The sequence below is a fragment of the Selaginella moellendorffii genome, unplaced genomic scaffold (genome assembly GCF_000143415.4).
Source record: "Selaginella moellendorffii unplaced genomic scaffold, v1.0 SELMOscaffold_3, whole genome shotgun sequence".
Lineage (NCBI taxonomy): Eukaryota > Viridiplantae > Streptophyta > Lycopodiopsida > Selaginellales > Selaginellaceae > Selaginella > Selaginella moellendorffii.
The window spans coordinates 1,683,710-1,696,653 of NW_003314264.1; the positions used below are offsets into that span (position 1 = coordinate 1,683,710).

At 46.8% G+C, this 12,944-nt stretch overlaps 3 protein-coding genes across 5 annotated transcripts; 2 read left to right on the forward strand and 1 right to left on the reverse strand.

The window, feature by feature from the left end:
• On the forward strand, positions 1 to 1,172 carry LOC112344137. 3 transcript variants are annotated; one of them, XM_024668291.1, is made up of 6 exons: positions 1 to 65; positions 128 to 241; positions 320 to 463; positions 519 to 789; positions 837 to 1,013; positions 1,076 to 1,172. In XM_024668291.1, exons 3-6 carry the CDS (start codon positions 445 to 447, stop codon positions 1,155 to 1,157), a joined length of 549 nt encoding a protein of 182 aa, XP_024524059.1. In that variant the 5' UTR covers positions 1 to 65; positions 128 to 241; positions 320 to 444; the 3' UTR covers positions 1,158 to 1,172. The 3 variants fall into 3 exon arrangements, 2 of the variants coding, with proteins under 2 accessions (XP_024524059.1, XP_024524060.1); XM_024668292.1 differs by having other exon boundaries at positions 350 to 463; XR_002991596.1 differs by lacking the exon at positions 1,076 to 1,172 and having other exon boundaries at positions 845 to 1,049.
• Positions 1,173 to 1,278: 106 nt separating this feature from the next.
• Positions 1,279 to 2,833, forward strand: LOC112343968. Its single transcript, XM_024668082.1, has 2 exons — positions 1,279 to 1,564; positions 1,623 to 2,833. Exons 1-2 carry the CDS (start codon positions 1,279 to 1,281, stop codon positions 2,831 to 2,833), a joined length of 1,497 nt encoding a protein of 498 aa, XP_024523850.1.
• Positions 2,834 to 5,404: 2,571 nt separating this feature from the next.
• Positions 5,405 to 9,187, reverse strand: LOC9643453 (chloride channel protein CLC-d). Its single transcript, XM_002963596.2, has 23 exons — positions 8,931 to 9,187; positions 8,796 to 8,868; positions 8,521 to 8,742; positions 8,415 to 8,461; positions 8,263 to 8,361; positions 8,126 to 8,200; positions 7,984 to 8,072; positions 7,788 to 7,928; positions 7,669 to 7,739; positions 7,545 to 7,624; positions 7,347 to 7,496; positions 7,238 to 7,297; positions 7,098 to 7,172; positions 6,895 to 7,046; positions 6,704 to 6,839; positions 6,528 to 6,659; positions 6,405 to 6,482; positions 6,300 to 6,355; positions 6,171 to 6,251; positions 5,962 to 6,118; positions 5,806 to 5,907; positions 5,720 to 5,751; positions 5,405 to 5,667 (listed from the first exon to the last, which is right to left on the reverse strand). The coding sequence occupies exons 1-23, from the start codon at positions 9,120 to 9,122 to the stop codon at positions 5,625 to 5,627; spliced, it is 2,343 nt and encodes a 780-aa protein (XP_002963642.2). The 5' UTR covers positions 9,123 to 9,187; the 3' UTR covers positions 5,405 to 5,624.
• Positions 9,188 to 12,944: the final 3,757 nt, after the last annotated feature.

Consider the following 12,944-nt stretch of genomic DNA (forward strand, 5'->3'; position numbering starts at 1 on the left):
CCAACAAAGAAGCTGTAGCAACCGCTGGTCATGCACTTAAGCTGGATGGAAACTACACCACCTCAGTAAGTCAAGCTGTTTGCCATGGCACAGTGATCCGTTCTACTGTTTCCATTTTGTGATTCAGCCTTACATAGAGATCATCCTGGCGAACAGACCAGCTTTTGGTGATGGCATCACTGGCGTTCATGACTCTCAAGCAGCCAGACTCCAGGAGCTAGTGGATTTTGTGCAAGCACAGGTAACTATCGCTTTCCGCAGTTCTAGCGAGGTTTTGTGAAGATGGCTCTGTTGAATGGACGGTGTTGCTTTTTGTTAGGACGAAGCCATTCATTATTTCGCATTGCAGGGTGGAAATCCCAGCTCGGAAACACTGGCGAGTCCAGCATTATCTGTTGAGGGCGTGCTGGATGGTTTCGACGCCAGATTGAAGAGGCTTGAGAGATGGCAAATCATAAACACGGTAGACTCTACGAGTTTCTATGCATGAAAGAGCTGAATTGTACTCTGCTGCGCAGGTTCTCTGGACATTTTTCGTGTCAGCGTTCATTGGCTACGTACTTTACCAACGATCGGCCAGGCGCCCAAGCAGATAAGATTCATTTTCTTCTTTGCTGAGGAGGTAAAAGAACGGAAACTCTGTAAGTTCTCGCATTTGGAACACGCAGCAACCAATGGCAGCATGTTTTCAAAACTTCACTGTTTAAGCTTAGTAGCGCTAGTGCCGCCCGAGGGAGTACATCGAGCTCAACTGGAAGTCGTAGCAGCAAGCTATCAAAGTCGGGCAAGGTAGCTTGTGTTTACATTGTTGCATTTACTTACTATTATAGATCAAGGAACACAGCGTTGATCAGGACTTTGTCCAGAAATTCCAGCGCGGTCACAGCGATTCTTGGTGGACACGGCGAGTGGAAGCACTTGGAGGAGTGTAACGATGTTTGTGAGCGTCGACTGGAGCCACTGAGGACTTTGAGGAATGTGTGCTCAATCGCGCTACGAGCCGATTTGAATGCGTGAGATTATTCTCTAGTTTATTCTCTTTGAGCGGTTATGATCTGTCGTTTTGAATGGTTAGGATTTGTCTTGTCAATGAAGAACCCTATGGCGGATCCACTGAGGGACTTGTGGAATTTGCGAGAAGCGCCAGCTCGCTGTAAAGCTGGGCATGCTGAAGAGTCCCTCTGTGTTCTTCGTGGCTCCCACGCCGGAGGAGAAAGCGGACGTGCTCAGGAGCTTTCTCAAAGGTATTTTTACACTCGCGGGCCTTTGACGCTCGGCATGCTCTCTCTCCAGAGTGTGCGCCTCGATCGAATTGCCGATGAGGATTCCATGGATGTCACGTACAAGACTCTCGCCGAGTTTTGCAAACCAACGGTCCCCGAGCTCCAAGGCTTGAAAGAGTTTCTCCTCAAGAAGCCCGATGGTTGCACAATTCGCGTGAGTCCCAGGACATACAAGCGGGTCCGTGATTACGATTTGCAGGGCCTCTTCGAGCCTTCGAATGGAGATCGCTGCTTCGCGCTCGAGGAGCATCTCGCCGGCTGTGTACTCCAACCAGAAACAGGTCTGTCTACATACAGATTCTCTCTTTCACTGACACGGTGTTCTTGTGCTCGTTCCAGGTGCTTCAAGGCTCTCGTTCGTTCATGCCTGGGACAACCTGATCAACAAGTCTTTGCGACTGTTCTTGAGCGTGAGCTTCACCAAGGACCGTAATACGAATGCTGCAATTCCCCCGCTTGTTGGATATGTGGGTGATCGCTGGTCGCTCTGGACAGGCGAAGAGGGAGGGGCTGGCAGCAGTAGTCAGCTCTTTTACAAGCGGAAGTGGTACTACAAGACAATCCCTTACATTCTCGGCTACCACGCAAGCGGCCTCGCAGTGACGCTGGTTGCGCTTTATAATAGTCGTGGGGATGGTCGTGGAGAGGCCTCGAGCATGGCTTTGGCAAACTTCAACTTGCACGACCTTGATGAAAGGATCAGACTGTTCATGGTTATGCTCAACATCGCTCGCGTGCTGGGAGGTTTGCACGAGATTTGTGTGAAGAACAACGAGGGGAGCGAGTTTGAGCTTGTGAAAGCCATAACGACCGGGAAATCGGTGACGCTGGCCGGAGATCTGGTTGTTAAAGGCTACCAGACGGAGGAGAAGAGGATGAAAGTTTGGAAGGTATACTCCGCTCTCCGGGGCTGCCCAAACATGGAGAAGTGCTTGAGCGGGAAGCCAGCATACCAAAAGATCAAGAGGAGGGCGACCGGCGAGTACACGCTCAGGTTCTCTCCTCGCCTAAGCAGGACTGCTCGGGCGACAACGCAGGAATCACTTGTGAGAGCTCTCCTCGACGTCGCTGGAGCTCTGGCGTGGCTCCGGCGAAAGGGATGGATCCACAGGGATGTCCACTGGGGGAACGTGGCGTGGGACGAGGCAACCGGGGCGTGGACGCTGATCGACGCGGAGGAGGCGTGCACGGTTGAGCAGGCGGCACGAGCGGCGCATCCGTTGAACTCGCAGAGCCACGCGCCTGAGATGCTATCAGGTTGCCATGGTACTGCAGTCGACGTCTGGGGTTTGGGCTATCTCATCAGGACCGGCAGTGACGCGACTGTTGCGAGTAAGCTCGTGGATGATACCCTCTGGGAGCTCTCGGAGAAGTGTATGGCCATGGATCCCGCGGAGAGGCCGAGCATAGCCCAGTGCCAAAGCAAGCTCGAAAGTTGTCTGGAGACGATATTGTCAGATGAGTGTATGAATGTGTATAAACGGGCAAGACTAGTGGAGAGTAGTAATTCATTATTTAAAACCATGCAACCACGTTGGGTGGCGCAGTAATCTAGATTTTAGTGAATGTAAACACATAATAATGTAGATTAAAACCCATGCAACCACGTCAACAGGGTGGCGTGCAAACTCATTCATACTGTTTCTTGCCGGCTTCTTGGTCAAAGTAAACTTCAAGCATGAACTTGCACAGGGGTCAAGGAGCACGCGTTAATTAACGAGAGGACGCTCCTCCGTATAAATTCCAAGCCTTGGGCTCCAAGCATAACGATCATCATATAAGTATCTACAATCAAGCTGTGGGCGATGTCGATCAAAATGATGATCCTGGTGGTGCTCGTCTCCAGCGGGCTCCGTGGCCTGGATGCTGGCACCGTCTTGTTCAGGGACGCCGAGCTGTCGAGCGGGTGTGGGACGATGACATGCCCGATCCCGGCGTGCGTGATTCTGGTGACCAAGGTCCACGGCTGCACGGGGGGCCAGACGGTCTCGGTGAACTGCGGAGAGTGGAGGCATTTCGAGGAGTTTAACAAAGTTTGCCAGGGAGGGGCGCTGAGCATCGACTGGGGAATCAAGCCGCTCAGGATCCAATTCAGGAACAGCGCCGGGGACTTTGAAGAGTGTTTGCTCAAGAGTGGTTTCAATGGTGCCAAGTTTGGGTGTAACATGGGCTAAAACTTTGCCACGCTCATGGTATCCAAATGACAAATAATCTATGTATGAATCGTATATAGTTCATTTAGATTACTTGGAATCATGGTCAGGATCGCTAAGCGGTTCCTTCATCAAGATGAGGCCGACCGGCGAGTACACGCTCATCTTCTCTCCAGGCGACAATTCATGAATCACTCGTGATGCTCTCCTCACGTCGCTGGAGCTCTTGATCCACAGACGGAACGTGGCGTGGGAGGCAGCCTGGGCGACGCGGAGGAGGAACGTGCACGGGGGCGCGTGGCTCTGCGAGTTCAAGGGATGCGCTCCTGCTTGGGATGCTACCGGGTTGCCACGGTACTGCAATCTCATCAGGACCTCCAGTGATGTAAGTGTCGCGAGGATACCCCCTGGGAGCTCTCGGATGGATCTCGCGGAGAATAGCCCAGTGCCATAGCCTCGAAAGTTGGCTGGAGACGATATTATCAGATGTATGCTTAGCTGGAGTAACTTAATTCGTGATTTTAAACCATGCAACCAGCAGTAATTCATTGATGTCGATTAAACCCATGCAATTACCGTATATTCATGCAACCAATTCCCAGAAATGCAACCATGAGCTAGATTAAAGCCCATGCTGTCGTAAGAATTTATAGAAATGCAAAAACGTCGTAATCTAGATTTTAGAAACTGTTTCTATAAGGCGGTTGCCGGAGTCAAAGTAAACTTTCAAGCATGAACTTGCACAGGGGTCAAAGGAACACGCGTTAAGTAATGCCTCTTCAGATAAGTATCTACCAATCAAGATGTGGGCGATGCCGATCAAAATACTGATCCTGGTGCTGCTCGTGTCTGCCGAGCTATCCAGCGGGTGTGGGAGAATGACGTGCCCGATCCCAGCGTGCGTGATTTTGGTGAACAAGGCCCACGGCTGCAAGGGGCCCTGTCGGTGAACTGTGGCGATTCCAGGAGTTTAGCAGGGCGGGCGCTGAAGCATATAATGATCTTACCACAATCATTTGAATCCCTGATAAAGAATATTCTTTTCTTATGTAAATCTAAACGTGTATGATGTTCTATTACTTGGAATTCACAATACGTTACTTTGGCCTGACAACGAACCAAAACTAAACAACTTGCTCTCGCATAAAATTTAAAACCCGGCATAATGAATGATAACCTTGCGCCAAGATTTCTTCGGCAGCGATCCACCCAGTTGAATCTGCCAATGTAAATGTGGATGCTTTGACACACAGCGATTAGGTATAGACTAAACTACATTAAAGACCGCAGTAATCTAGATTTAAAACGCAGTAATTTCTCATGCAACCACGTTGCAAACTATTCTGTCTTTCCGGTCCCGAGTGAAAGTAGAATTTCAAAGTCAAGCATTCATATCCGCGAACTTGCGCAGAGGCCAAGGAGCACACGCGTTATGTAACGTTAGGATGCTCCTGCGTATAAGTTCCAAGCCTTGGCTCCAACCGGGAAGCATAACGAGCATCATATATCAAGATGTGCGGGATGTCGATCAAAATGGCCTGGTGGTGCTCGTCGCCATGGGGCTGCGCGGCCTGGATGCTGGCACCGTCTTGTTCAGGGACGCCGAGCTGTCGAGCGGGTGTGGGAGGATGACGTGCCCGATCCCGGCGTGCGTGATTCGGGTGGACAGCGTCCACGGCTGCACGGGAGGGCAGACGGTCTCAGTGAACTGCGGCCAGTGGAGGCACTTCCAGGAGTTTAACGATGTTTGCCAGGGCGGGGCGCTGAGCATCGACTGGGGGATCGAGCCGCTCAGGCTCCAATTCAGGAACAGCGCCGGGGACTTTGAGGAGTGCTTGCTCCAGCAAGATTTCAATGGCGCCGAGTATGGATGTAACATGGGCTAGGACTTTATAGCCACTAGAACCAAGGACTATACAGCTTGTGCAGTATGAAATCTCTGCTTGTTTTCTGTCTAATATCATAGTATCACAAATATTAATCTGATAATCTTAAATTGACTACATGACCATCATGGTGTGAGGAATTCACAAAAAAGTTTGCGTCTGATACTTTGGTTTTTGCTAGAGGATCGGTTGGAGCTTCCAGATTAGTGCGCAGTGTGATCGATTGCATTGATAGGCAAAATCTGGTGTCCAGTATAAAAATGTACAAGGAGAGACGAGGAGGTCTCCCTTCGTCTCATACTTTATAATGCGCTCTCCAGGAGCTCCATCTCGGGCGTTTTGTATCTGCAAACCTTTCGCGCGTGAGATTATCTATCATCGCGCTGTCTAAGCGTACCTTTTCCTGGCGGAAGATTCACTTTCCAAGCTCTACGCAAGCACAAAGAAGACTCAAAGAGTGAGAAATCGCATGGATAGAATTACCTCTGGAAGTAAGTCCTTGCGGGTGATTACACCGAGTATCCTAGAAGGCCGGGGTACAACACAGACGTGACGAAGTCCCAGCTGTCGAAACAGGTTGTAGACCTGGAAAGCAAAGAGTCTGAGGATTCACGGCGGTGGCTAGTGTCGAGAATTTACCTTCGTGAGGGACATGTCCTCGGAAACTATGTAAGGCGAGGGATTTACAAACGGTTGTAAATCCAAATACATCTCCATTTCTACCGCTGTGAGATTGACGTCGAATATTGACAGACCCTTGCTAGACACGGGCTTTACAAAATCTGTGACGCTATACCTGCCAGTATCAAGAAAAACTTTAGTGGAAGGTATGCTGAAAGAATGCTTACTTGTTTTTGGTACGATTTTCATGTCCGGGAGTCGGACCGTGTTGAAAATCTGCTTTAGTTTGCAACACCACCAACAAGTGGCTGCAAACGAGCATTATAGCCACGCAAAAGTATCTACATGCAACTTACCTCCGCAGTACGAGGCCAATAACTGCCGTTTCCCCGTTTTGAAGTTGCTCTATTACCTGCAAATGAAAGTCAGCAACGCACTGGTCGATTCGAAATATTACATACCGGAAATCCATTGTGACTGACGCTACGTAAAACTGAAACAATAGAGCCCACTTTTGAAACTCGAGGGAAACTGACGACCTGCAAGACGACGTTAAGACAAGAGCTAAGACAGCTCAGATTTACCTTGCTAGTGTGAAGAGCATCCTTGGCAGACAGTTTTCTCAGAAATCGTTTGGGGCGAGATTCAAGAAGGGGTATTTGTCGTAGATACGCTTGTTGCTCATAAAATCCCATATTAAAGGCATCTCCAACAGCCTGTAGAATGAATGAGATACATTAAGTTTCCATTGTCCTTTTACCTTTGATATAAGCAGCACAAGCATTATCAATGGCAGGAGCTGCAGGTTGTTTGTGATCTCTACCATGATCACACACAACGATACAGTCATCCGCATGGAACCACCAAGAAAAGAAGCTGCTCCCAACAAAGCATATCTGCATGGAAAACGAAAGCAGAAAGGATATGAGTGGAAAAAACTAAATAGCTCACGTTCCCTCGTCAATTCCGTCTTTCTTATACAGATTGACTACAAGCATTCCCACAAGGCGTCCATAAGTAGCTCCTATCATTATTCCGGGAACGAATTGGCCGGCAGGAACAGCTGTTCCGTAAGTTATAGTAGCAAGAAAGAAGAACAAAGCCTAAAATGCAAGAAGTTAGCATTCTTTCCGTGCCACTAAAGAGACTCTTACCAGGAACGTAAGTAAACTACGGGCACTGTACTCGTGAACAGTCTTCGTACTAAACAGGTTGCGAATGGCATCGTCCTAAAAATTAATCCTCAATAAGAGCAGACAATATAAGGAAAAGAATAATAGAAAGGAAAACTTACGGGAGTATTGAAAAAAATCGTTGCAAGATCATTGTATTGGGAATCTTTAGGACAGTTAAACTAGAAAGAAAATGGATTAGACTTGAAACAGAACGGGCTTGGAACTTACAAGAACATAATTTCCATAATGTTGCTGAGGTCGAGGGCAAACAATGTCCGGATATTTAACAGGATCGGGGCATGGAGTGCACTTGTTCAGCAGAGGTATACCAAAGGACAGCACAGACGTAATCAAAGACACCACGCAGACCTCAATAATCTGCACAAAAGTTTATTCATGTAAGATTCTCTCAAATGTTGTCGGTACCTTCACACGATTTCCTCTCTTGTGTAGCACATTCCGACGATATGAAGAAAGCATATAAGTTAGTTGATTGAAGAGTGCGCCTGTAAGGGAACGTCATAAGCTACACGGGGGCGATCTTTCTTACCTAGCAATCCTCCTATAACGCCAAGTAGTGCCATTGGCCAGAGTTCGTAAAATGAGTAATCTTCTTGACCACTACGGACTACTGTGAGCTTTGATCTGGAAAAGTAAAAAGCAGCTTACCCAGATGTATCCCATATAATAAAGCCACCAGAGCCAAAATGACCACAATTTCCATGAGTACACCATCCCATTGCAGTTCGAACCATAACAGCAACTATAGCAGAGGTAAAAAAGACGCGCCAAAGCAATTGACTCCGCCACCTGAATCCCGATGGTTTGAAATAAGACACAAGAAAAAAAAGCTTTTCAAGCGTACCATGACGTAACTTCTTCAAGAGCGAAAAGCACTCCTCCTACTGGAGCTCTAAATGCTGCAGATACACCAGCAGCACATCCACACGTCACCTAAGCAAGGCTCCCAAGTTGAGAAAAACGATTGAATGCTTTTTAACACTTACAAGATCACGTCTGTCCCGATCGTTCTTAAACATTCTGATCCATCTCGAGTTGAGATAATATTTGGTAGAGCCTCCCTGTTCATTAGTCATCACTGTTAGAAGATCCTCACCTTAGCTAAGTATCGAGTGAAGTTTACCTGTCCGATCAGTGAGGCAATGCAAGCACCCGTGTGCACGAGAGGCCCCTCTTTACCCAGAGCTAATCCTCCCCCAACAGAACCAATGCTTCCAAGTATCTGCAATGAGAAAAACCTTGAAAAATCTATACAAACGACGCCAAAGAACTTACTTTTCCGACAAGAGTTCGGAACAAAAGAATTCCTGGCGTATCTATGCCTGAAGACCACCGCATTAGCAGACTCGTTAACCATCGACTAGCTACAAGACTTACCTACCGTTTAGATATCCTTTTAGTTCTGGAATGCCAGATCCAGCCGCAGCTGGAGCAAAGCTTGTGACAATGTACACGGAGGAGAAGACCAACGCAACGTTGAACAAGGCATAGATGACAAAGCCTGCAAGATAGGAATGCCTCATTATCGCAAATGTAGCGAGGAACTTCCACCCCGAGAAATTCTCTACAGCGACATTGATCGCGAAAGCTGAGAGGCCAGTCCCTGGTTGCATCGATTCCATCAAAATCCGGACAAGTCGAGCAACTTCCACTCACCTACACCGATAAATAGAGCAAACAGCCACTTCAATGTCACATACGATCCCAGCTGCCACCAGCCCTTCATCGCCTGCCACGATCCAGCCGACAGATCTGTGAGACAAATGGGAAGCAATTTCGAACAGATCTCACCTGATCGTCACGGTATGCGACGCTCTCAATGACCTCGTAATCCAAGCTCTCGACGACGCTGGAAGCTTCATTCGCGGCATTCCACTCGTCGGCTGCCACAGCTCCAGCAGCATCGTCGGAGAGAGGCGAATCGGTGGTGAGGAGGCGCGACCACATGAGGCCTGTAGCGCCTTCGCCAGACTCCACATCCATGAGCGAAGCAGAGTGCGTCCGCAAAAACCCTAGCTCGCCCTGGACAGAGTCCACAGTGAAAGAGCGCTTTCCTTTCTCTGTAGTCTTGTGGACGGTCCAGATGCAAGATCAAGTGAAATGAAATAGACTTGTTTACAAAAATAGTGCTGTGATTTCTCCTTGCCATCACAGAAAGTCATATTGATAGATAATTATAAATACTTCTATTACTTTGAAGAAACTCAACCCCCCAAACCTAAAACATTCCAGTCAAGTGGGAGTCAAATGTGAGTTAAGTGGGAATACTAATTTGGATTGAAAATTTGTGACTCCACGACTTTGTAACCATAACAATATCACTCCACCATACACATGATTATGTGTGGCTTTATAGGCATGGGATAGGGATCAATTACAGTGCGTCTGCATATTATTGCCATGTATCAGCAATGCCAGGGTGATTGGTGAGACTGTCAGCGTCATGGAGGAGAGTGGGGGTGCAATGGAGGAAGCCCTATATGCAGCCAAGATGCTAATACACGAGGAGATTCCTTCAAGAGCATAGGTTGGAAGGGAATGTAATTCTATAGCAAATTCTTCAATAATGGGAAAACTTTATAATATGGGGATGTCGATGGGGAGTTCTGGGAGAAGTTCCATTAACTCACATTTATCCCAAGATCCTAAGTGAAGATCCCATTGCATTCATTAAGAGCCACATTCATCTACTATTATGTGTATGTTTTTCTTAAGCTATACATTTACTACAAAATGACATTATTCAATTTTATTGACATGTTTCCTGGAATCTGATCTCATGAGTCATTTGTTTGCTGCGCTCCTCCAGGTCTTCTGCCACCACGGCTTCTGTCACCACCCTCGGCTTCACCGACCTGCCTGTAGAAATACATTGGCTTTGTGCTTGCCACTGATGTGATGCACTCCTCTACTCCAGTTTCATAGGAGTTGTCGACCAATGGTGTCTTCTAGGGATTTATATTTCTCTATGTGCTCAATCCATACCCCTTTATAGTAGAGTTTGCTCATTGTGTCTAGGCCAAAAACCATTGCCTTTGTCTTACTCATGTTGACAACAAGGCCCATGGAGTTGCAGAATTGTGCCAAGGCATCTAGTTGGCATTGAATTTCCAGCCACAAGGTGGCCAATAGAAGGAGGTTGTCTGCATATATGAGCAGCTGCAAAATCATCCCAGCAAGCAAGATTGAGGAGGGGGTATGCAGCATTTTCAGCCCATCAATGAATAGGCCAAAAAGAGTGGGTGACAAGGTGCAACTTTGTCAGACACCTGTGTCACAGTCAATCTGAGTATGCTGTAGAATGTCCACTTTCACGTTTTCATAAAGCCTCTGAATGAGCTCCAGTGGGACGTTTTGCTCATGAAGTCATGCAAACAGTCTCCTTCTTGATACCTTGTCAAAGGCTTTCACTATGTCAACATCGCATGCATAAACTGTGGTTCATGGATGTGCATGCAGCTTGTCAGGGATACCCACAGCGTCACCAAGTGGTCAATGCAGCTATAATGTGGTTGGAACCTGGCCTGCCCTCTTGCTCTGCATCCTTTGTCTTCCATCCAGCTCACGAGACGCTGCTCCACCACTTTGGCCAGAAGCTTCACAAAGATCGTTGAGATCATTATAGTACGATAGTTGGAGGTTAGTGCTGAATCTCCTGCCTTGTAAATTGGTACAACTCTGTTGATGTTCCAGGTTTGTGGAAAACCATGCTGGATGATTTCGTGGAAAAGTTGGCAAAGGATGGGGGCCAACCAAGTGGGGTCAAGAGCTTGCAATAACTCGGCTGTGAATCCATAGACATCAGCAGCCTTCTTGCGTGGGAGAGACTGAATCGCTGCCTTCATCTGTTCAGTGGTAATTTGGAGCGTCGCTTCTCACTGGAAATGTTCAAACTCCAAGCTTCCTACCTCATACAGTTGGCGAATATGTTGAACTGATCACTGCTTACGGAAAATACGATAAGCTTTGGAAGGTTTATGCCTCACTTCCCAGGCCTGTTATGCATTAAAATATTTAGCGTGAAAGCGAGCTCGTGCCCTGGCCGAAATCTCGACATAGAGATTGTGCTGTCGGGTGTCCCCTTCGTCTGGCTTGCTTGTATGCCCTGTGAAGCCGATGGCACTCCTCGTTCCAGGTTTGCCTGGTAAGCCGTGCTACTGACGTGGTTTGCAGTGCCGCAATGGTTCTGTGGCTTCCAGGAAATCCGCCCGGAAACCTATCTGGATGCCATGCTGTCCTTGTCTCTAGAGTTCTTCCACCGTGTGCTGCAGAGCAAGTGCATCAATGGGGCACAGTCGATAGATCACTGGTGCCTGTCTTGACCATCCGATTTTGAACTTTTCCCTTGGCATGACACTGGATTTCAAAAGCCCTCTTTTGTGCGGGAATATTTTTCCAGATTGTATTGGCTCAGCCTTCAATGCCAAGGGATCTGTGCCCCTTTCAACTTGATGCGCCTGGATATGCAATGCCCAAATTGTCGAGGAGGGCCGCCAGCACGAGGAGTTCCCCTTTATGGATCTGCTGTCAAGTGATTAGGAGTATGATGTCTAATGGCAGCCTATCACGAGGTGGTAACAAAGAGAAGAAACATCTCTTTTTACTTTTGTAGTTCATACATTCAATCTGTGGTGTCCATACCCAAGCTTTCTCAACTTGGAGAAAGTGTCAGGATTGATTATAACTTGGTTCTTTTGAAATTGCCTTTAGTAGGACGATGTCGTTTTTTAGTGACGAAGACAACTTTTTTGCAGGTTCAAATCCCAACGTTGTTGTAAACTTATGGAGAGAACCATCCTGGGTGTCACTGCCACAGCCTACGAGCGGAGCGTGCCATGGCAGTCAGGGAGCTTTGTCCCAGGGCTGTAATCTGCGAGCGGCTCACAGCCATGAGCCATGGCTGAGAAAGCGCTATGAACACAAAGCAAACTCTTGATAAAGGTCCTGCTGTTCGTGTTAGTTGGGGCCGGTCAGCACTCCAATTGCACTCAGTCAATTCAGTCTATTCTCCACTATGCCAACCAAGGGTCCTTGGGGTGTAGATCTACATGTAATTCTCATAGTTGAACGTTGGGACATTTGCGAGACAATGTGGGACAAGTTTGAAGTAATTAATAAGCATTTTATCTCAGCAAAATTTAGGGTGTACAAAGCTTTATTGTAGTGCATTTGAATTTAAAGCTAAACTTTAATCCCATTGTATTATAAAATAAAAGTTTAATATGCACTTAATATCCTCCAACTCCCTAAATCCATATTTTATATGCAAAATAGTGTTAAATAGTGTTTAGCATAACTTTGGCATACTGGTGGTCTGATACAAAGAGAAGGGTACCCCACTAACTAGAGTAACATAGAGTTTGGGTTTAGAAGTAAGTTGAATGCAAAATAAAGAGCAACACAGCTTAATAGGAGCTAAATTAATATATTAGATGGTCAACCATACAATTCAACCACCATCCCTACTATATATTTGAAACGAATATATACTTTAGGCTGAACACTCTTTACATTCTATAGATATACTTTTTGAGCAGATTTAGATTTAGAATGGACTAATATATATGGAACATAATAGCGAATGTGTTTGGTGGACATGGTAAGCTATTATGTAGCGATATTAAAGGACTATGCTCAATATTATAGGGGTTCTTTAATACTAGTAAATACAAGTTTACAATTGAGTTTTTCTAACCAAATCAAGTATGCTTAATTAATTTTGATACCCATCTAATCAAATGCACATGCAATGACTAGTTTCTTAACTATCTTGGGTGGAGACCATAAAAAAAATTAAGAATACCA

Excerpts from the sequence above, each read along its gene's own strand:
- LOC112344137 (XM_024668291.1), top strand. Across the intron at positions 790-836 it reads AGCTATCAAAGTCGGGCAAG|GAACACAGCGTTGATCAGGA; the intron begins GTAGCTTGTGTT and ends TTATAGATCAAG. Across the intron at positions 1,014-1,075 it reads CTACGAGCCGATTTGAATGC|GATTTGTCTTGTCAATGAAG; the intron begins GTGAGATTATTC and ends TTGAATGGTTAG.
- LOC112343968 (XM_024668082.1), top strand. The coding sequence starts at position 1,279 with ATGCTCTCTCTCCAGAGTGTGCGCCTCGATCGAATTGCCGATGAGGAT. Across the intron at positions 1,565-1,622 it reads TGTACTCCAACCAGAAACAG|GTGCTTCAAGGCTCTCGTTC; the intron begins GTCTGTCTACAT and ends TGCTCGTTCCAG.
- LOC9643453 (XM_002963596.2), bottom strand. The coding sequence starts at position 9,122 with ATGGATGTGGAGTCTGGCGAAGGCGCTACAGGCCTCATGTGGTCGCGC. Across the intron at positions 7,497-7,544 it reads AGAGAGGAAATCGTGTGAAG|ATTATTGAGGTCTGCGTGGT; the intron begins GTACCGACAACA and ends ACTTTTGTGCAG. Across the intron at positions 5,908-5,961 it reads AGGACATGTCCCTCACGAAG|GTCTACAACCTGTTTCGACA; the intron begins GTAAATTCTCGA and ends TTTGCTTTCCAG.